Here is a 20,953-nt window from a genome sequence, read left to right as displayed (position 1 = left end):
TGTGGTTTGAACAAATTAGCGGGAACGTCTGCCTTGGGAAGTACCCTGTTCAGGTGCCCACAGGGCCCTGGGGTTGGCCTGGGTCTCGCCCTGGAACCCAGGGGTGAGAGCCTTTACAGGGAGCCCCGTTCGTCTGAGACCGGCAGGCTCAGGGCTCTCACTGCCTTCTTTATTTTAAGAAAGTCATGTTTATCTGTAGAATTAATTCTTCATTCATGACATCAACATCTTTCCAACATTATTTGAGTCAAACATGTGAATTTTGCAAGTTTTATAATTCTATATGAGCAGTCGTCATGGGCTTGCACGTGGCGAAGTCCTGGCATTTTATGACTTCATCTCACAGGCGTTCGTCCAGTACCTGCTGCGTGCCGGGCGTTCATCAGGCACCCTCTGTGTGTTGGACATTCTCAAACTCGACCCTCGGACAGGCGGTCTCCCCCGCCACCCAGAGCCTGGGGAGCCAGAGGCTGAGGGGCCGTCATGCAGTGGGTGTCACCCTGGGGCTGGGATGGAGAATTCTGGGCCCATCAGAGTCTGACCTGGGCGCCCTGGCCCTGCCCGTGTGGGTGAAGCCTGCAGAGGGGTGGTGGGTGCCTGAAGTGGGGCTGCGTCTGGGCACCAGAGAGTCATCCTCAGAGACCAGAGTGAACGTGTCAGGCCAGAGAAGGCCGTGTCCGTGGGGTGATCCCGATGGCAGTGAGCATGTGTGAGTGTGTCTGGGGATGTCAGGCCCAGAGAAGGCGGTGTCTGTGGGGTGATTGCTGATAGCAGTGAGCGTGTCTGGGGATGCCAGGCCCAGAGAAGGCCGTGTCTGTGGGGTGATTGCTGATAGCAGTGAGCGTGTCTGGGGATGCCAGGCCCAGAGAAGGCGGTGTCTGTGGGGTGATTGCTGATGGCAGTGAGTGTGTCCGGGGATGCCAGGCCCAGAGAAGGCAGTGTTCACGGGGTGATCCTGATGGCAGTGAGTGTGTGTGCAGCTGCCCTTCAAGGAGGGAGACCGTGCAGCCGGCCTGGGAGGTGGGGAGTTGGTGTCGACTAGGCAGGTGTGTGGCTGAGGCCTCGAGGCGGAGGGTCTCTGTGGAGCAGCAGGACTGACGGGAAGCCAGGCGGGCATTCTGAAAAGCTCCCCCGGGTGTTCTGTGGGGAGCAGGCAGATCTGTGAGGCGCTGAGCCGCTGGGGGGGCCAGGGGCCGGGTGGTCGCGGTGGTTGTGCAGACCGGGCTGGTTTAGACTCGGGTGTGACCGACCGTGGAGGTGAGTGACTCGACCCCTGGGGGTGACTCAGCCCCTGGGGGGTGACTCGGGCCCTGGGGGTGACTCGGGCCCTGGGGGTGACTTGGCCCCTGGGGGGTGACTCGGGCCCTGGGGTGACTCGGGCCCTGGGTGTGACTCGGGCCCTGGGGGTCACTCAGGCCCTGGGGGTGACTTGGCCCCTGGGAGTGACTCGGGCTCTGGGGGTCACTCGGCCCCTGGGGGTGACTTGGCCCCTGGGGGGTCACTCGGCCCCTGGGGGTGACTCGGGCCCTGGGGGTGACTCGGGCCCTAGGGGTCACTCGGCCCCTGGGGGTGACTCGGGCCCTGGGGGGTGACTTGGGCCCTAGGGGTCACTCGGCCCCTGGGGGTGACTCGGGCCCTGGGGGTGACTTGGCCCCTGGGGGTGACTCGGGCCCTGGGGGTGACTCGGGCCCTGGGTGTGACTCGGGCCCTGGGGGTGACTCGGGCCCTGGGGGTCACTCGGGCCCTGGGGGTGACTCGGGCCCTGGGGGTCACTCGGGCCCTGGGGGTCACTCGGCCCCTGGGGGTGACTCGGGCCCTGGGGGTGACTCGGGCCCTGGGGGTCACTCGGCCCCTGGGGGTGACTCGGGCCCTGGGGGTGACTCGGCCCCTGGGGGGTGACTCGGGCCCTGGGGGTGACTCGGGCCCTGGGTGTGACTCGGGCCCTGGGGGTGACTTGGCCCCTGGGGGGTGACGCGGGCCCTGGGGGTGACTCGGGCCCTGGGTGTGACTCGGGCCCTGGGGGTGACTTGGCCCCTGGGGGTGACTCAGGCCCTGGGTGTGACGCGGGCCCTGGGGGTGACTCGGGCCCTGGGGGTCATTCGGGCCCTGGGGGTGACGCGGGCCCTGGGGGTGCACTGTGAGGCCAAGGGAGGAGGGGCGGGTAGCTCCGGGCTCTTGGCCCCCCTCCTCTGTGGTGGCCGCGGGACCTGGAGGACGGAATTGGTTTGGGGAGACAGGTCTGAGGCCTGGGTTTGTGGGGGCGAGGATGGGAGGAGGGGATAGGGAGGTGTGGGCCCAGGGAAGGGGCCTGAGGCATGGCTCCGGAGCTGGGGAGCTAGCCCTTTGCTGGCCGGCTGGGAAGGGTGGGGAGAGTGTCCGTGGGGCAGGGAGGCCAGAGCCGGTGATCACCGGGTCCCTGAGACACCAGGATCGCGGCCCTACAGGCTCAGATGTGGCCCCCTGAGGCCAGCATTTACTGCGAGAGCAGTTTTAGGGTGGACGCAGAGGCCACTGGGGGCAGGATAGTGTCCCCCCAGGTTCATGTCTGGAACCTCAGAATGTTGGAAGCAGCGTGTCTCCAGATACAATCTGTAAGGCTCCCAGTGATTGGTAACATCGTCCCGGACTCGAGGTCCACCCGAACCCAGTGACTAGATCCTTTCTCTTATGAGGACGGGGAGACGAGACCCAGGGAAGATCGCCACGTGACCACAGAGGCAGAGATGAGGGATGAGGAGGCCACAACCCCGGGAACACGGGTGGGGGGGCCTGAGAGCTTGGGGAGGCAGGAAGGAGCCCCCCCAGAGCCTGCAGAGGGGGGCAGCCCTGCTGACACCCCCAGATCTACGAGAGAATTCACTTCTGTTCCTCTTAAGCCCTCAGCTTTGCCGTACTTGTCTCAGCAGACCCAGGAAACAAATAACGACTACCTGTGCGAAAAGAAAAACCTTTTGTGCTTAAAACAAATAATTTCACGGCGACTGAGCTTTATTTGCAGTTGATTTAAAGTTGCATGGTGGGTTAAGCAGAGGAACGGAGGAACCCCGCACGTCAGCACGCCCTGTCGGCGGCACGGCGGGGCCCTGCGGCAGCACACGTCCTGGTGGGCTGTCCTCTGTCCCCGGGCCCGCCTGAGGACCCAGGCTTCCCGGCGGCCGCTGGAAAACCGCCCATGAGCAGGAGTACGGCGGGCAGAGTCGAACGCAGGTCTCAGAATGAATGGAGACCCTCCCTCTGAGCAGGGCCGCCCTTCTCTGGTCCCAGGCAGCTGGGGCACTATACCGGGCGTCATGGGAGCCCCTGGCTCTTGAGTGGAGGTGGAGGGGTCCAGACGTCCCGTCGGCTTGAGGGCAGAGCCCGTGAGCCGCTGTGGCCTGGCTGGGGACGGGCCCGCGCTCGCCTCTGGTGACATTGACCGCACCGCGGCTGCGCCCAGCCGGGCTCCGGACGCCGGCGCGGGGCGGGGCGCCGTGGGGAGGGCCGGGCCAGGCCCCTGTGTTTGCCATCATGGCCTCTCTTCAGAACACTCCGTGCCTGGCCCTCGAGCCGCCAAGCTGGGACTTGGAGAGCAAACACTCCCAGACGTCACCTGGATTTTAAAAGGAGAGATTAGAGAATTTGAAGTGAATGAAGAACAAATACACCTTCAGCTGAGCATTTATGATTAATGAATAGAATTTAAGAAGGCTGCGAGCTGCCCACCTGGGAAGGGGCCAGGAGCAGGGCTTAGTGGAGAGTGTGTGAGGGTGTGAGTATGGGCGCGCGTGTGTGCATGTGTGGCTGAGGGCGGGTGTGAGTGTGTTTATGGGTGTGACTGCGTGTGAATACGTGAGCATGTGCGTGGCGGTGCGAGTGTGTCAGCAGCGTGTGACTGGGTGTGAGTGAGGGCGCAGGGGTGTGTGTGCGTGTGTGGCTGAGGGCGGGTGTGAGTGTGTTTATGGGTGTGACTGCGTGTGAATATGTGAGCGTGTGCATGGCGGTGCGAGTGTGTCAGCAGCGTGTGACTGGGTGTGAGTGAGGGCGCAGGGGTGTGTGTGCGTGTGGCTGAGGGCGGGTGTGAGTGTGTTTATGGGTGTGACTGTGTGTGAATATGTGAGCGTGTGTGTGACGGTGCCAGTGTGTCAGCAGCGTGTGACTGGGTGTGAGTGTGGGCGCGCGCATGCATGTGTGTGCGTGTGTGGCTGAGGGCGGGTGTGAGGGTGTCAGTGTGTTTATGGGTGTGACTGCGTGTGAATACGTGAGCGTGTGCGTGGCGGTGCGAGTGTGTCAGCAGCGTGTGACTGGGTGTGAGTGAGAGCGCAGGGGCGTGTGTGCATGTGTGGCTGAGGGCGGGTGTGAGTGTGTTTATGGGTGTGACTGCATGTGAATACGTGAGCGTGTGCGTGGCGGTGCGAGTGTGTCAGCAGCGTGTGACTGGGTGTGAGTGAGGGCGCGTGCATGTGTGTGCGTGTGTGGCTGAGGGCGGGTGTGAGTGTGTTTATGAGTGTGACTGCATGTGAATATGTGAGCGTGTGCGTGGCAGTGCGAGTGTGTCAGCAGCGTGTGACTGGGTGTGAGTGAGAGCGCAGGGGCGTGTGTGCATGTGTGGCTGAGGGCGGGTGTGAGTGTGTTTATGGGTGTGACTGCATGTGAATACGTGAGCGTGTGCGTGGCGGTGCGAGTGTGTCAGCAGCGTGTGACTGGGTGTGAGTGAGGGCGCGTGCATGTGTGTGCGTGTGTGGCTGAGGGCGGGTGTGAGTGTGTTTATGGGTGTGACTGCATGTGAATACGTGAGCGTGTGCGTGGCAGTGCGAGTGTGTCAGCAGCGTGTGACTGGGTGTGAGTGAGGGCGCGTGCATGTGTGTGCGTGTGGCTGAGGGTGGGTGTGAGTGTGTTTATGGGTGTGACTGCATGTGAATACGTGAGCGTGTGCGTGGCAGTGCGAGTGTGTCAGCAGCGTGTGACTGGCTGTGCGTGAGGGCGCAGGGGCGTGTGTGTGTGTGTGGCTGAGGGCGGGTGTGAGTGAGGGCACAGGGGTGTGTGTGCGTGTGTGGCTGAGGGCAGCTGTGCGTGAGGGCGCAGGGGTGTGTGTGCGTGTGTGGCTGAGGGCGGGTGTGAGAGAGGGCGCAGGGGCGTGACTGCGTGTGTGGCTGAGGGCGGGTGTGAGTGAGGGCGCAGGGGCATGACTGCGTGTGTGGCTGAGGGCGGGTGTGAGTGAGGGCTCAGGGGCGTGACTGCGTGTGTGGCTGAGGGCGGGTGTGAGTGAGGGCTCAGGGGCGTGACTGCGTGTGTGGCTGAGGGCGGGTGTGAGTGAGGGCGCAGGGGCGTGTGTGCGTGTGTGGCTGAGGGCGGGTGTGAATGTGTTTATGGGTGTGACTGCATGTGAATACGTGAGCATGTGTGTGGCGGTGCGAGTGTGTCAGCAGCGTGTGACTGGGTGTGAGTGAGGGTGCAGGGGCGTGTGTGCGTGTGTGGCTGAGGGCGGGTGTGCGTGAGGGCGCAGGGGTGTGTGTGCGTGTGTGGCTGAGGGCGGGTGTGAGTGTGTTTATGAGTGTGACTGTGTGTGAATATGTGAGCGTGTGCGTGGCGGTGCGAGTGTGTCAGCGGCGTGTGACTGGGTGTGCGTGAGGGCGCAGGGGTGTGTGTGCGTGTGTGGCTGAGGGCGGGTGTGAGTGAGGGCGCAGGGGTGTGTGTGCGTGTGTGGCTGAGGGCGGGTGTGAGTGAGGGCGCAGGGGCGTGTGTGCGTGTGTGGCTGAGGGCGGGTGTGCGTGAGGGCGCAGGGGCGTGTGTGCATGTGTGTGAGGTTATGTGAGCCCCTGCATGCGTGAGCATGTGCACAGCCTGCCTGGTGTCCATGGCGGGCGGGGTGGGGCGCCCTGGTGACCCGGGAGCCGGCGGGGAGACCAGAGGGTCTGCCCCGATGCTGGAGCCCAAAGCGGGGTGTCCGGCCGGGTGGGCTGGGTGGGCCTCTCCCTTCCGAGCAGCACGTGAAACCTCTGTTCGGGGGCCGCTGCCTGCTGGGGGAGAGCGGGCGGGTGTCCTGGGTGGGCCTCTGGCCTCTCCCTTCCCTGCCTGGTGGGGAGGAAGGAGATGGAAAAAAAGCCCGCCTGACCCTGCCAGGCCCTGGGGGTGGGCTCGGCCTGGGCCCCTGGGCTGGTGGCCCCCGTGCGGTTGTGAAATTCGGTAAGAGCTCAGCGATTGAAGCGCTCCTCCCTGTGTTTGAGGGGCCCAGGCTGGGTCACCTTCGCTTAGCAAGTTGTGCGTTCTCAGCTGTCGTAACCTGGGGAGCAAGAAGCTCGGGAGAAGGAGAGGAAATTCAGATTTCCCTGGCGCCCCGCTTGTTTCCAAGGATCGTCACGCTAATTACAGATCAGTTTCACCTGCTCCTCAAAAATAAGCTCCTGTGAAACATTCCCTCTTGGGTGACAGATAGGAGTTTCCTTACACCCGTCAATAACTGAGCTCTTGAAAATCAGCTCTGTTGGAGGTCGGCCTCCCTGAGAAACAGACCCCGAGGCTCGAGATCCACCTTCTCGGGAGCCACACCTGGGCGGGGGGCAGGGACGGGGGACACATGGGGCTACCCAGAGGAGAGGCTGGGCCTCAGCAGTGTGGCCGCAGTGGCCTCTGTGACCCCACGTCTCAGCTCTGGCGATGTGGTGCAGAGGAGGCTGCCCTGGGCCACGGGGCTGGGCTTCCCCATCTCCCCGCTGAGCTGTCGCTGGTTGTGAGCTGCCCCAGCGGGGGCCGTGCAGCTGTGGGTGAGGGACTTTGGGGGGATGGTCTGAGTTCAGGGTCTCAGCTGTGAGTGGTCATCACCCAGCACTCTAGAGCCTCTGTCCTGGCGGGGCACGTGGGGTACACACAGCACCCACTCTCCACTATATCCAAGAATTAATGATCGGGACTTCCCTCGGGGTCCAGTGCTTAAGAATCCATCTTGCAATTCAGGGAGTGCAGGTTCAATCTCTGGTTGGGGAACTAAGATCCCCATGCTACAGAGCAGCTCAGCCCATGCACTGCAACTAGAAAGTCCGTGTGTGGCGAGAAAGATCCTGAATTAACACAATGAATATCATGTGCTGCAACCAAGACCCGCCGCCGCCAAGTTTTAAAAAGCTGATGATAAATTTTAATATCACTATCCAGTTTGTTCACATTCCCAATAGACTCATATGTGACTGCTACGGTCTGAATTGCATCCACCTCCCCACCCCCCAAATTCACAGGTTGCAGCCCTAACCCCCAGTAGGACTGTAGCTGGATGTGGGGCCAGCAGGGAAGTGGTTCATGTAAATGGTAAGGGTGGGCCCCCATCCAACAGGGTTAGTATCCTCTGAAGAAGAGACGTACTTAGGGGACGTAGTGTCTCCTAAGAAGAGACAGTACTTTGGCCACCTGATTCGAAGAGCTGACTCATTTGAAAAGACCCTGATGCTGGGAAGGATTGAGGGCAGGAGGAGAAGGGGGCGACAGAGGATGAGATGGTTGGATGGCATCGCTGACTCAATGGACATGAGTTTGGGTAAACTCTGGGAGTTGGTGATGGACAGGGAGGCCCTGATCTCCCTGGGACTTCCAGCCTCTAGGACCGTGAGAAATACATTTCCATTATTTAAGCCCCTGGCCTAAGGTATTTTGTGATGGAGGCCTGAGCAGACTGAGACAGTCGAGAATGTATTCACATGGTTCAGTGTTGAAGAGGCACAGAAGTGCATCCAGGGACACCCGTGTCTGAGGACCCTGGTGACTTCAGTTCCAGGGTGATGCTGCCACTTGAACGCACGCCTGTCTGCGTACCGAGGGTCCTGATGCTGGACGCCACCGCAGCTCTGAGTGGAATATTTCTTCATTCCCGAGAGCTCTAGCATCACAAAGGAAACATTGATCAATGTGACCATACCCAGATGTAACACTTTTGTTGCTGTCGTTGAGTAGCTGATCAGTCATAGCTGACTCTCTGACCCCATGGACCGTAGCCCTCCAGGTTCCTCTGTCCACGGGATTTCCCAGGGAAGAATACTGGAGGGCGTTGCCATTTCTTCCTCCAGGGAATCTTCCAGACCCAAGGTTCAAACCCACGTCTTCTGCACTGCCAGGCTTTATATTTAGATTTTTTATATCTATATTATAAATATAAAATTTTATGTTTATATACTTATATTCTTTACTACTGAGCTACCAGGGAAGACCTATAATATTTTTATGTATCCACAAATACATAAATAAATTGAAAGTTAAACTTAAGCCAGGAGGGAGTTGTCACAGAAATGGCAGAGTATAGTTAATTTCTGAAATTTACAAGGAGCTTGTATACAGAATAAAACAAAACCAGCCATCTGATCGAAAAATGAACACAGGACTCATCGGGCAGTTCGGAGAAGGGAAAAATACGTTGCCAGTAAAATTCGGGCAGATGTTGAACCTCAGCAAAAATTAATGCAAATAAAACACCTTGGAGGTTCATTTGTCAGAAATATAAACTATTTTACAGATTGATCACCAGCTTTGTGTTGGTGAGGATGTATGAGTTTGTGCATCCTTTTGTGGAGGGCAGTTTGGAAATACTTATCAAGTGTGTAGCTTGATTCTCCACTTCCAGGAATTTTCTCTAGAGAGATATTCTTAAAACACACCAAGGACATGTATCAAAAGTTATCCGCAGGGGCTTCCTTGGTGGCTCAGTGGTGAAGAATCCGCCAACCGAGGCAGGAGTCACGGGTTTGATCCCTGATCCGGGAGGCTCCCACGTGCCGCGGAGCGACGGGCCTGTGCGCCGCGACTCCCGAGCCTGTGCTCCGGGGCCTAAGCTCTGCAACAAGAGAAGCCACTGAAGTGAGAAGCCTGGGGACCACAACTGGAGAAAGCCCTCGGAGCAGCAGAGACCCAGCGCAGCCAGAGACAAAGAAATTAATTAATTTAAAAAGTGATCTGCAGTAAAAGCAAGCTATGCGCAGCCTACCTGTCCATCAGCAGTAGAAGGAGAAACATCAGCGATTTAGACTCTGATGGGGCCCGCTAACGGAATACTGAAGCCAGTGGGAGCAAAGAGGAGAAGCTCTGAGTGCCCACAGAGGGGGTCTCCACGGTGCCCCTGACCCTGAGCCCACATGCGGGTGGCAGGGCGCCCCGCTCTCCTGTCTCCTCCAGGCCTCGCTGTTTACATGGTGACTGTGCGTGAATGTAACACTTTTATTTTAAACTGTGCTCATTAAGTGACTTCCCTGGGGGTCCACTGGTTAGGTTTCCATGTTTCAATTGCAGGGGGCGTGGGTTCAGCCCTTGGTCGAGGAACTAAGATCCCACATCCTAAGTGGCAGGACCAAAAAAATTTTTTTAAATGTGTTCATTTAAAACTCAGTAACTGGTGAAAATACGGGTGGGAGCTGGGGAATTTCTGGTTGTCGGAAGCTCCTTTTGGTCTGTGGGTCTGTGCGGAGCTAGCGATGTCCACCCCATGACAGGTAGGCCCAGGCCGTGTTCCAGGGAGTGAGGATCACACAGCCAGGCACCCGCGGCGGCCTCGCACTGATGGGCAGCCTGGGTCTGGCATGCCTCTGGGGCAGAGGCGGTCAGCGTGGGCTTCCTGGTCAATGGAAGCTTCCAGAATCCCCCTGCCACGGGGTGGGAGCCAGTTAGGCCACGGGGAGGACAGTGGAGCACAGCTGGGGGCAGGCTTGATTACAGGATCGGAGCCCAGCGTTGTCCGGGGGGCAGTGGATCTGCGTGGGAACCGATGGGCTGGGGGCGCTCTGAATGACCCTGCCTGCTCCCCGGTCTCCGACGAGCCCCGGGTGCCCGGTTGTCCTGTGGGCGTGGGCGTGGACGTGGGGAGGGCAGGGGCCCTCTCAGTATCCTCACTCCTTCTAGGTGGGGCTCTTGGAAGAGCACTAGGCTCAGCTTGGGGTTAAGAACAGGGTGGGGTGCCGAGAGCCACTCATGGCTGCACATACCCCTGTCCCCCCCCAAGGGCGGGGGACCCCGGAGGCCTGGGGCAGGGACAAGGTTGGAGCGGCTCAGCCACCTGGTGCATTCAGTAGGGAGGCTCCCAGGGTGCTAACCACCCCTTGGACGGCCCACCGGGCGCTGGGTGCCCTCACGCCGGCAGGAACACCACGTGTCTGATCACAGCTCGGCTCCAGGGCGGCTCCCGGAGGCCCCAGGTGCCCCTGGGTTTGGGTTTAGCAGCTGGTTCTGCAGTAGCGTTTGTGGCCTGGGCAGGGGAGGGGCCCTCCCCTTCCCCCCCTTCCTCTCCCCCCGAGGCTGCTGTGTGACCCCCTCTCTCCGCTCCGTCCCCCAGGTGAGCACTGCGAGGTGAGCGCGCGCTCCGGCCGCTGCGCCCACGGCGTGTGCAAGAACGGAGGCACCTGCGTGAACCTGCTCATCGGCGGCTTCCACTGCGTGTGCCCCCCTGGCGAGTTTGAGAGGCCCTACTGCGAGGTGACCACCCGGAGCTTCCCGCCGCAGTCCTTCGTCACCTTCCGGGGCCTGAGGCAGCGCTTTCACTTCACCGTGGCCCTCGCGTGAGTCCCCGCGTCCCCGCGCCGCCGCCCGTGCTGGAGGTTGGGGGGTGGCCTCGGGTCTCAGAGCTGCCCTCCGTCTGCGGTCACCCTGGCCGGCGCTGCCTTCAGGACCCCATGCAGATAGAGGATGTGGCTCCTGATTCCAGGGCTTCCCCTGTGGCTCAGCTGGGAAGGAATTTGCCTGCAGTGCAGGAGACCTGGGTTCGATCCCTGGGTTGGGAAGATCCCCTGGAGAAGGCTCCCCACTCTAGTATTCTGGCCTGGAGAATTCCATGGGCTGTATAGTCGTGGGGTCACAAAGAGTTGGACACGACTGAGGGACTCACTTTCACTTCACTTTCCCCTGATTCGAAAGTGAGACGTTTCCAGTTGCCAAGGGCAGAGCGTTAACGAGCTTGGGGCCCGGTTTCCCCAGCTCCCACGCCTGTGAAGCCAGCCCGGATGCCCTGGTGCTGCCCACCTGCCACCACGTGGGCACTTCTGCCACCCAGATGCCCAGGAATAGGGGGAAAGGGCTTGGGACTCAGACCCGGCGTAGGCTCCTGTGGGGCCACGGGCGAGCTTGGAAACCGGGGGTGGGCGGCCTCACCCCTTTCAGCCCTGGTCCCTTGACCCGTGACGGCATGCAGGCTGACTGTGCACTCGGGCCGTTCTTTTATTTTTGCATTGCTTTCTCCAAGAGAATTTAGATTTAACTTAATTTTTTAAGGTCTATCATTTCTACTGTAAAGATTTTTCTCAAGTTCAACTTAGTAGAATAAGGTGAATTTTGTGTTTGGTGAGTGTTTGGGGACACAGTCTTGTGGGAAAGCACCATCCGTGTCCCCCAGAACCAGACGCTTGCTCTGAGCTGCGCTTTGGAGCTCGGGGCCTCTCGGGGCAGGATGGGGCAGCTCCCCTCCCGGGGGTCCTGCCCGCCCCGGGGAAGTCCTCTCCTGTTTCCCCCACCTCCCGTCGCACTCCGGTCCTCTGAGTCCCTCACCCCTGTGTCTCCGTCTGGCCGCTTCTCTCCCAGTTTCCAGCATCTCGGCCTGGGCCACCGTCCCCCCCCCCCCCCCCCCCCTCCGAGTGACGGCTGTAGTGTCCTCGACTCTCAGCCTGCGCCAGGGGCATCCTTGTCGGACACGTCTGCTGGGCCTGCCTGCCGCCCGGGGTAAAACCCGGCTTCTGAATATGGCACTCGGTGGCCCCCGTGTGCTGACCCCTGGGGACCCCGATCCTGGCGGGGGCCGCCCTCACCTCCTGATGCTCTGGACCTGCCCAGCCCTGCACGGGTGCTTCCTCAGCCCCTCCCACCTGCCCCCATCCCGTCTCCCGGCGCTTCCTTCAGGAAGCCCCTGTGAGCAGGCCGGGCCACGCCTGCATTCCAGTGCTGGCCGTCCAGCGTTTGGCCATCGCCTGCTTGCCTGCTGCCTTCAGCCTCTGATGCCCCTCCTTGCAGGATCAGGCTGCGTCCCTCCTGCCTGACCCTAAGGTCCTGCGGGGGACACGTGGTTAACGTGGGGGCTTGCATCATTGGCGGGTTTTCTATGTTGTGGCCCAAATCTGCTCACTGTAAACCCATCCTCCACACTGGGTGGCCGGGTGGGGGACCTGGTGCCAGGATTCCTGGCCCTGATTTTTTTCCCGGTTGTCGGATGGTTCGATTGGTCTCTGCTCGTCCTTTGAAGCCTTTAAATGGCCCTCTGGGCTCCCTGGCTGGGATCCGGGCTTCAGCCCCAGGACTGCTGTGTCTGTGTCTGTCCACCCGCTGGCCTGAAGCTCCTCACGGGCTTCTTGTCCTGCGTCCTGACACCCAGGGGCCCAGAGGCCAGGAGCGGCTGGCTGGGAGTCCCATGCCAACACAGCGTGAATGCTCACTGCTCCCCGCCTGTGGCCTGCAGACGACAGGCTCACTGGGGGGCCTCCTGGTCTCCCAGAGCAGGGGCTGTTTGGCCTGGTGGCCATGGGAGGGATTGAATTGCAGAGGGCAAAGCTTCCAGGCATTCTGAATGATCTGGAGTGCCAGCTGGGGGCTCTGCAGAGGTGGGCAGGCCCCTGAGACCCCAGGCCCACCCACCTTGTCCAGCTCTGGCCCCCTGGTAGATTCTCAGGCTTGGACGTCTGCACTGGGTACAGACGGGTCCTCTTGAAGGGCGTTCTGTTTAGAGATGCGGGTCCCTGGTGAGATACCTTCTGGGCTCTGCCCAGCTCATCACAGACCTCAGCATGGACCGCTCAGTGGCCAGCCTGCTTATCCTGATCTGCAGGCATTTCCCTGTTCAGCCCTCTTCCTGAATCTTCCTCGGAGGCCAGCTTTAATGAGGCAGCAAGAGCGGCTCTCATCCCCATGCACGCCTGTTCTGGATCCTTTGAGCATCGCCCCCTTTCCCAGGAACTTGGAAGGAGGGTGGGAAACGCGGCTCTGCTCGGCCCCCTGACCTGACTGCAAGGCTGGAGTGGTGTTTGATTCCAAGAGGAGTTGTGAGGTTTGGGCCATGCGAAGCCCGCTGTCTGGGGGTGATCGCCCACGTTCTGGTGCACGGTTCGCGGCTCCACCACAGCCTGTAAACCAGCAAACCGGGGTCGCTCTCGGCGTGGAGAGGGCGCACGTGAGTTGGCACGTGCTGTCGCCCTCCCACCCTCTCACAGGGCCCCAGCGCCAGGCCCTGGCCCCGGTCCTGGCCCCGCCTGCTCCCAGCCTGGTCCCTCCTCTGCCCGTAAGCCCTGGGCTCAGGAGGCCACCGAGTGGGCACAGCCTCCAAAACAAGGGCTCCCCTTTGGCACCCTCGCCAGCTCTGCGTGAAGCGTGGCTGGCTGTTTAGGGCAGCAGGCTCCCGTGGGTGCCCACCCCCAGGTCAGAGGTGCCCTGTGTCTGCTGGCAGAGTCATTGCTCCAGGTGGTTTCGCTGTGTCTGTGGCCATGGCCGCCCGCCACTGGGCATGACCAGCAGCCCTCTGGCGTGGGCAGTGCAGCCCGTGAGCTGTAGGAGGCTGGCCTGAAAGGTGACCGGAAGTCCTGGTGGGGGCAGCCCTCGGATGCAGAAACCGGCAAAGGAAGTCTGGCGGCTCTGGACTCAGAGCCTGAAGAGCAGGCGTGTTTAACTAGATGTCCCTCCAATGTTGTGTGTGTCCCGTGCTTGGGAAATGTCGTATTTTAGGTGATCATGTGAGAACAATTTAGGGACAGTTTCCCATGTGCCTGATGGCGGCTAGGGTGCCGAGGTGATGCCAAATCAGGGAGCGTTTTGCATCAAAGGCCGAATCGTGAGAAGTCCCCCAGAACGTGGGCAGGGCCGGGAAGGAGCTGGCCCCCTGCCTGCTGAGGGCCGCACCGTGAGAAAGGTGGGCTGGGGCGCCAGCCCGGGGCTTTTGTTTCAGGCAGTTTCTTTGGAAGCGGCTTCTCCTCTTTCTGGTTTCTGTTTGCCCAGGCCCTGGGCTCCGGGCCGGGCACCCCCCGCCCGCCTCCTTTGTCCTCTCTGCTCCCCGGCCCCCTCGCCAGGCTGCGGTTTCTGCTTCTGCCCTTTCTCCTTTGGCGCTGTTCAGACCCTGCCTGGGGCCCCAGGGCCCTGCGTTCGCTCTTCCATCCTGGCAGTGCAGGGGGCCCGCCCCCGAGGACCCTCCTGCACTGACCCTCTGCACCGGCTCCCACCCTGGTCCAAAGAGAGACCCACACCCGTCAGACCTGCAGAAGGGGAGCAGGTGCGGCCCGCGGGTCTCAGGAAACTAGCCGCTGTTAGTTCAGCTCCTTTCTTCTTCTGCCTGCTGGCTGCACAGAGCCTGCACTTGGCTCTGCATGGATTTTTAGGGTTGTCACTGGTGCACGCTGCCTCTAAACCGAGGGGCTGCCAGCTGCGGGCGGGAGCTGCTGGTTCTGTGTACCTCAAGCAGGGAACTGGGGTCAGACGCCCAAGGCTGACTCCCACAGAACCCGGCAGCATGAAAGCGGGTAAACTGACCTGGAATCAAAGGAAGGACTTTCCCCGCTTAACCTCGGGGGAGAGGGACATCCAGCTGCCTCAGGAAACAGCCTTGCGTTTCCCCCGGGGTTTGCGGGTTCTCTGTAACCAGGGGGTCCAGGAGGCGTCGTGGCCACGTGGTGTGTCGGGGACCCTCGGCTCTGATGATAGCGGCCTCCTTATCGGGTAGGAGGAGATTTCTAAGGCTATTTGTTTCTTGCCGAAGTAAGTGGTTTTTTGCTCTCTATGCTTCAACTCTGACGGTTTTCATGCGTCTGTTGGTTCACGGGAGCCCCATCCATGCATGGATGCAACACACTGGTGTTACACACTTGCCTGGACCAGATTTTTCTTGTTTGGTCTTGGAAATGCAGCTGTGAATGAGAGTCATCATCCTTCCCCTTAAAGGATCACGTGTCCTTTTGTAAAAATTTTTTTATTTAAAAAAGTGGGCTGTGGGATCTTTGTTGCCTGACCAGGGATCAAACCCTCGCCCTTGCAGTGGAACCTTTGAGTCTTAACCACCAGACTGCCAGGGAAATCCCCGGAGCATGCGTTCTCATAAAGGAACAAATAAGCAGGAGAATTTCAGAAATGAAATGAGTGAGGTGATAGACTCTGGGGGGGGGCGGTGTCACAGTTTAGATAAAGTGAGTTGGGAAAACACAACTGCAGTGACGCCTGGGGGCCCTCAGAGGCGGGGAGTTCACCCCCTGGGCGGGGGCCAGCAGGTGCGGAGGCCCCTCCGGGGGCAGGGAAGGGGCAGAAGGACACAGCATGGCTGTGGCTGGAGTCTGGTGGTCAGACGAGGGGCTCTGGCCTGAGCTGGTCATTGGCACCCGCATCCCGTGCCCTGGGGTACACGCAGGTCTGCCCCCCGAGCAGCAGGCGCCCTGCCTGTGTTCCGTACCCCGACATTCCCCGTTGGTACAGTGCATCATCCTTCAAGGGCATCATACGAAGGTTGTGGTAACCAAGCTCCCCCAGAATCTACTTTGCTCCTTCCAGAAAGGAACATTGCTAATTAGATTTTGTGCTATTTGTATGCTAACTCGCGTCCAACTCTGCAGTCCCATGGACTGTAGCCCGCCAGGCTCCTCTGTCCATGGGACTCTCCAGGCAAGAATACTGGAGTGGGTTGCCATGCCCTCCTCCAGGGGATCTTCCTGACTCAGGGACTGAACCTGCATCTCTTGTGTCTCTTGCGTTGGCAGGCGGGTTCTTTACTGCTAGCACCACCTGGACTGTCAACTTCTGACATGAAAGAGAGAGTCTCAGGGACCAGTCTTTGCTGCGCGTGGCCTGTGCTATCGCCCACTTTGGCTGGGCCTGTTGCCCTGGGCACCCCCCGCCCCCGTCCCCGCCGCCAGCCACCTGCAGACCTTCCACCCTGGGGTCGTTCATTGTGCGATGCGCTCTGCCCCCCAGGTTTGCCACCCAGGAGAGGAACGCGCTGCTGCTGTATAACGGCCGCTTCAACGAGAAGCACGACTTCATCGCCCTGGAGATAGTGGACGAGCAGGTGCAGCTCACCTTCTCGGCAGGTGAGGCCTCCCGCACGGAGGGAGCAGCCCTCGGGTTGCATCCCAGGCGCTTCGCGGGTTAAAACCACCCCATCCTGCAACAGCGCCTTCTAGCGTGCCGATCCCTGGTTCGGATCTGGGAATCCGTCCTGTGGCGTGGTGGGGGGAGTCCCCGACGCACAAAGACGTTCATTGCAGCGTTGTTTACAAGGCTGCAGGCATAGCTCAGATGTCCAGGACTGGGGAGTCCTTGCCCCCTCTGTAGGATGGAAATACGGACAAAGCCGCTGAAAACGTTTTCCCGGCTGCTGGGGAGAACGCGGGTCCAGACGGTCAGAGGACTTTCCGCCTCGGTGGTCCGTTCACGCCTCCTCTCTCTGCCCCCCGACGGTCAGAGGACTTTCCGCCTTGGTGGTCCGTTCACGCCTCCTCTCTCTGCCCCCCCCCGCCCCGCAGGCGAGACCACGACCACGGTGGCGCCGCAGGTCCCGGGCGGCGTGAGCGACGGGCGCTGGCATTGGGTGCGGGTGCACTACTACAACAAGGTAGGCCACCTCCTCCAGGCAGCCCCCGCGGGTGCCCTGCGGCTCTTCGGGCTTAAGACACACAGACGCTGAAGTTCAAATAAATATGCCGGTGGGCAAAGTTCTTTAGGAAACGAGCATCTGTTGAGGGTCTGTGTGAAGATACCCAAGCCCCGCAGTGTGTTGGATACTCCCTCAGGGAGCGCTGGGACCCCAGAGATCACCCTGCCCCCGGGGCAGGACGCAGAAAGAGCTTATTCATTGCGGCTGCCTTGGCCGAGTCATTACTGGGGACTGAAATCCCAGGCCATTCAAACACAGTCCCAAGGCCTAAACCTACCCGGCCTCCCTGGATGAAACCCGAGAGTCAGAAGGCTCTCCCAGGAAACGCTGTGAAGGTCTGGGCGTTTTTGGGGGGTTTCCTTTCATTTTGCTGTTTCTTGACTCATAAGGAGACTCCTTGGTGGTTTTTGCATCAGAATGCCCGCTTTCCAATTGCAGGGGATTTGGCACGCCTCTCTTTTCCTTCCTGGGGAACTCTAGGGCGCCTCCCCCTCATGGCGTTCAGCCACAGATTTGGGCCTGGCTTGGCTCGCAGATGAGGGGTTCCCGCTCGGTAAGGGATACGCCCCAGGAGAAACAGCACTGCCTTTCAGCCTTTGGACACAGTGGGGATCTAACTCTCCACGTCTCCACCGCCCTGAATGTGTAGCCCCCGGCAGTGATCGCCCCGCACGGTGCCCCTGGTTTTTTGCCCCCAACCCGAGGGCAGGTGCTCCCCTGTCGCCCCGCCCGGGGTAGAGGGCGGCCGGGTTCTGACTCAGGTGTGGAACTCGGCGCCGTGTTTGTGATGAGGGCTGGGGTGCAGGTCTGAAGTGAGGCGGGGGCTGGCGTCCCTCTCGGGAACGTGAGGACCAGGTGGGCAATGTCCACAGCTGCCTGGGACGGCCGCCCACGCTCCCCGCTCTGTTAGGCCCGGGCGTGTTCTTGGCGGTGCCTGCGTTACCTGACTCTTGGTTGGGTGTGCAAGCTAAGGGGGTGGGCTGGGGGCCCAGAGGTAGGCAGAGCACCCCCAAAGACAGTTTCCTCGCTGCCCCGTCTCGCGTGCGGGAGCCTTCTCCTACAGCTGTGCCCGTGGCCGTTGGGGACAGTCATTAGCCAGTGCGAGGCGCCCACCTGCTGCCCACTTGGAACAGCCTCGCGTGGCCGCGGTGAGAGATGAGGGGTGCGGGGGGGACCCTCAGAGCCGCCTCCTGCTGACCTCCACGGGCTTGAGGATGGACGGATCCTCAGCTTGGGTTTTTCTCTCTGTGGGGTCTTAACCCACCCAACCTCCTTTCCCCGACTGCTACCTGCAGGACTTCCTCGCCTGATTCAGCTGCTCTGGAGGAAAGCGGGGGCCCCTCTAGGGCCCCCCAAGGGAGTTCTGCCCCACAACCCGCTCGAGGTTAGATGCTTTCTGCCCCGCCTCTCCGCCCTGGAGGCAGTGTGCTCAGCAACCGTAGGAGCTCGGGGCAGCAGCTCTCAGCTGGCGCAGGTGTGAGGCCCGCCCGAGCCTCCTGGGGGGTCAGGAGCCCACGGCATGCGGCCCCGTCCACCGAGCAGGGACGGTCGTCTCTGACCGCAGGGCCTCGATGTGCTCCAGCCAGTGGGACAGTGGACAGCCCTGATGCCCCAGGTCGTGGCGATGGCTTTCCCACGTCCGGGCGGGACCAGCAAGAAGCCGTGTTGGTGGCTGGGCTCCTGCAAGGCCCACCCCCTCCTGGCCCACGGATGGGGACACAGGGGTCAGTGGTTTTCTGGCTCAGACACGTGTGGGTGCTTGTCGGGATGCTGCACACGCCCTGAGTAGAACGACGGGAAGGTTAAGGGTCACAGTGGCCGCTTGGGCCTCCCAGTGCTCCAGGACAACATGGTGAGGACGTGGTGCCCGGAGGCTGCCCTTCCTGCCTCTGAGGGCCAGGACCCCAGGGATGGGCAGTCCCTGCTCATCCTCTGGGGGGCTTCCCGCCCAGCAGGGTGCCGAGGAGACCCTCGGGGGCCCCCCGCTCCACGTCAGGGAAGCACCCGCGGGGCCTCCTTCCTGCTTGTGTGGGAAACATCTCCCGGGGCCGGCTGAAGACTGGGCTTGAGGGCTGAGTCAGCCTCGATAGCCCCAGCAGGGTCAGATGCCAGTGGTCCCAGCTGAGCAGAGACGGGACCTCTGGCTCGGCCCGCCCTGCCCTGGTCCCGGGGCGTCTGTTGGCCTCCGCCTTTGCCCTGCACACGGCAAGGCCTGCCTGCTCATAGCGTCCCTGCAGGCGGCACCGAGGAATAAACTCCCTCCTGAAGGGTCCCTGCGGGGGAGGAGCCCAGGAGGCCTGGATCCCTGCCACCCCCCGCTTCCGATCCCAGGCGGGCCCCTCAGCAGCGCCTGAAGCAGACCCTCGGTGCGGGATTAGGCCTCTCCTCTCGGGCTGCTCAGCTGTTTCCTCTCTTGCCCGAGGCTGCCGGGTGGAGGAAACCCAGCAGTTTGCACGTAGACCTTGAGGCCTCCCCTGTGGTTTGCTTCCTCGCACAATGGGAAGTGCTCGGGATTAGGGACGTCTGTCTCAGGAGCTTTGTGTCTCTAGGGGCCAAGGCGCTGGCTTGTCCAGATGCAGAGCCCCCCCCCCCCCCCCCCCCCGCTCCCGGGGCCCAGGAGGTGTGGCTCGAGCCGTGTGGAGGGGCTGCGGGGGGCTGTGGCTGCGGGGGGCCGTGGCTGCGGCGGGGGGGCCGTGGCTGCGGGGGGCGTGGCTGCGGGGGGCCGTGGCTGCGGCCGGGCGGGGGGGGCTGTGGCTGCGGGGGGCGTGGCTGCGGGGGGGGGCCGTGGCTGCGGGGGCGTGGCTGGGGCGTGGCTGCGGGGGCGTGGCTGCGGGGGCCGTGTCGGGATGCGGCCGGGGGGCAGGAAGGAGGGCAGCCGAGACGGTGGTCTGCGGGGGCGGCTCGCTCTGCTCTGCAAGTGTTTGTTCTGTCGTCCACGTTGCGTCTGAGCCTCAGGGTGGGTCCTGTGTGGGAAACCCCTGGGGCCCCGTGGGGCCTCTCCCCAAGTCCACGGTTTCCCTGGAGCCTGTCTGGGCTATTTTACCAGTCACCCCAGCCCCTGCCCCCAGAAATAGGCGGAAACCTCCCCAGGATGGCTCCAGGAGGGCTTATGACCAAAGGGGACAGGGTGTGGGGCTTCCATCCACGTGGGCAATGCAGGACCCAGGGCTGTGTCAGCCTTGAGGCCAAGAGGGACTGGGAGAGGGCAGAGTGGAACCCGGACAGGAGGGGTCCTGGGGAGAAGCCCCCTGTGCAGAGAAGTGACCTCCTGGCAACGCCCCCCACCCTCAGTCTCCTGTTAGGCCTCCCCCTGGCCTAAGGACCCTTGATAGGGTCCATGTGGGTTGGTCCCCCAGGCAGAAAAGTGAAAGAAGGCGAAAGTCACTCAGTCGTGTCCAACTCTTTGCGACCCCGTGGACTATACAGTCCATGGAATTCTCCAGGCCAGAATACGGGAGTCAGGAGCCTTTCCCTCCTCCAGGGGATCTTCCCAACCCGCAGATAGAACCCAGGTCTCCCACACTGTGGGTGTTAGAATCTTACCAGTTGAGCCAGAAGGGAAGTCTCCCAGGCAGGGAGTCCAGGAAAGTCAGTTCACTTTCTGTCTCTGCATGGGGTGGCATTTTAAGCGAGAAGGGCTGGTATCAAGATTCACTTTCAGTGGAGCTCGGGTGCCTGCTAGAGCTGGGTGTTTTCCTGGGAAGGTATTTTAAAGGCAGACACTTTGCACAAACTTGTTGAACTCTGTCAGACGCAGGTGGAACCTGGGGCCCCTCTGCTCACATCGCCCATGGAGGTTTTGGGAGGATTTGGAGGGTTTGTGGTCTGGTGAAGACCTGCCTACCGGTGCAGGAGATACAATAGACACAGGTTCAAGTCCTGGGTCGGGAAGATCCCCTGGAGAAGCAGATGGCAACCCACTCCAGTACTCTTGCCTGGGAAATCCCATGGACAGAGGAGCCTGGTGGGCTCCGGTCCGTGGGGTCACAGAAGAGTCAGACACGCCCCTGTGGTCATCACCTGGTCGCAGATGTCTCTTCCTCCGAGGCTGTTGTGCACGATCGGTAAACGTTTCCCCTGCCAGCTTGCAGAAGGGTCTGTGCGGCTCACTCTTACAGTGACTTCTCTGCACTGGGAACTCGGGTGTGGCCTTAGTCAGGGCTCTCTGGGGTGTCTGTCCTTCCCCCTTGCCCTTGGGCATCAAATGTTTGTGTCCAGACCCCCGGGGGCCGTGGGGAGGGGGGAGGAGCAGCAGGGAGGGGACGTCTCCGCTTCGCAGGGAGGGCGCCCGGGAGCGCGGTCACTCACTGAGCGCCGGCAGTGCCTCCAGCCGGGATTGGCGGGGCGGGGCGTCTGGAGGGGTTACTTGGAGGCCCTCGCCCTGTCCAATCAGGCTTTTGGGGC

General features: G+C 61.4%; 1 protein-coding gene across 1 annotated transcript in view; it reads left to right on the top strand.

Annotated features, from left to right (window-relative positions):
- CELSR1 (cadherin EGF LAG seven-pass G-type receptor 1) overlaps positions 1-20,953 on the top strand; it is a 146,598-nt gene that overhangs the window by 66,653 nt on the left and 58,992 nt on the right. Inside the window, exons 3-5 of the mRNA XM_020893634.2 lie at positions 10,280-10,502; positions 15,868-15,983; positions 16,419-16,507. Of these exons, the coding sequence (XP_020749293.2) occupies positions 10,280-10,502; positions 15,868-15,983; positions 16,419-16,507 (428 nt within the window). The remainder of the gene's footprint in view (positions 1-10,279; positions 10,503-15,867; positions 15,984-16,418; positions 16,508-20,953) is intronic.

The sequence above is a fragment of the Odocoileus virginianus genome, chromosome 23, assembly GCF_023699985.2.
Source record: "Odocoileus virginianus isolate 20LAN1187 ecotype Illinois chromosome 23, Ovbor_1.2, whole genome shotgun sequence".
NCBI classification, from domain to species: domain Eukaryota; kingdom Metazoa; phylum Chordata; class Mammalia; order Artiodactyla; family Cervidae; genus Odocoileus; species Odocoileus virginianus.
The sequence above is the reverse complement of the archived record's forward strand: the minus strand, read 5'-3'. Positions and strand labels throughout refer to the sequence as shown.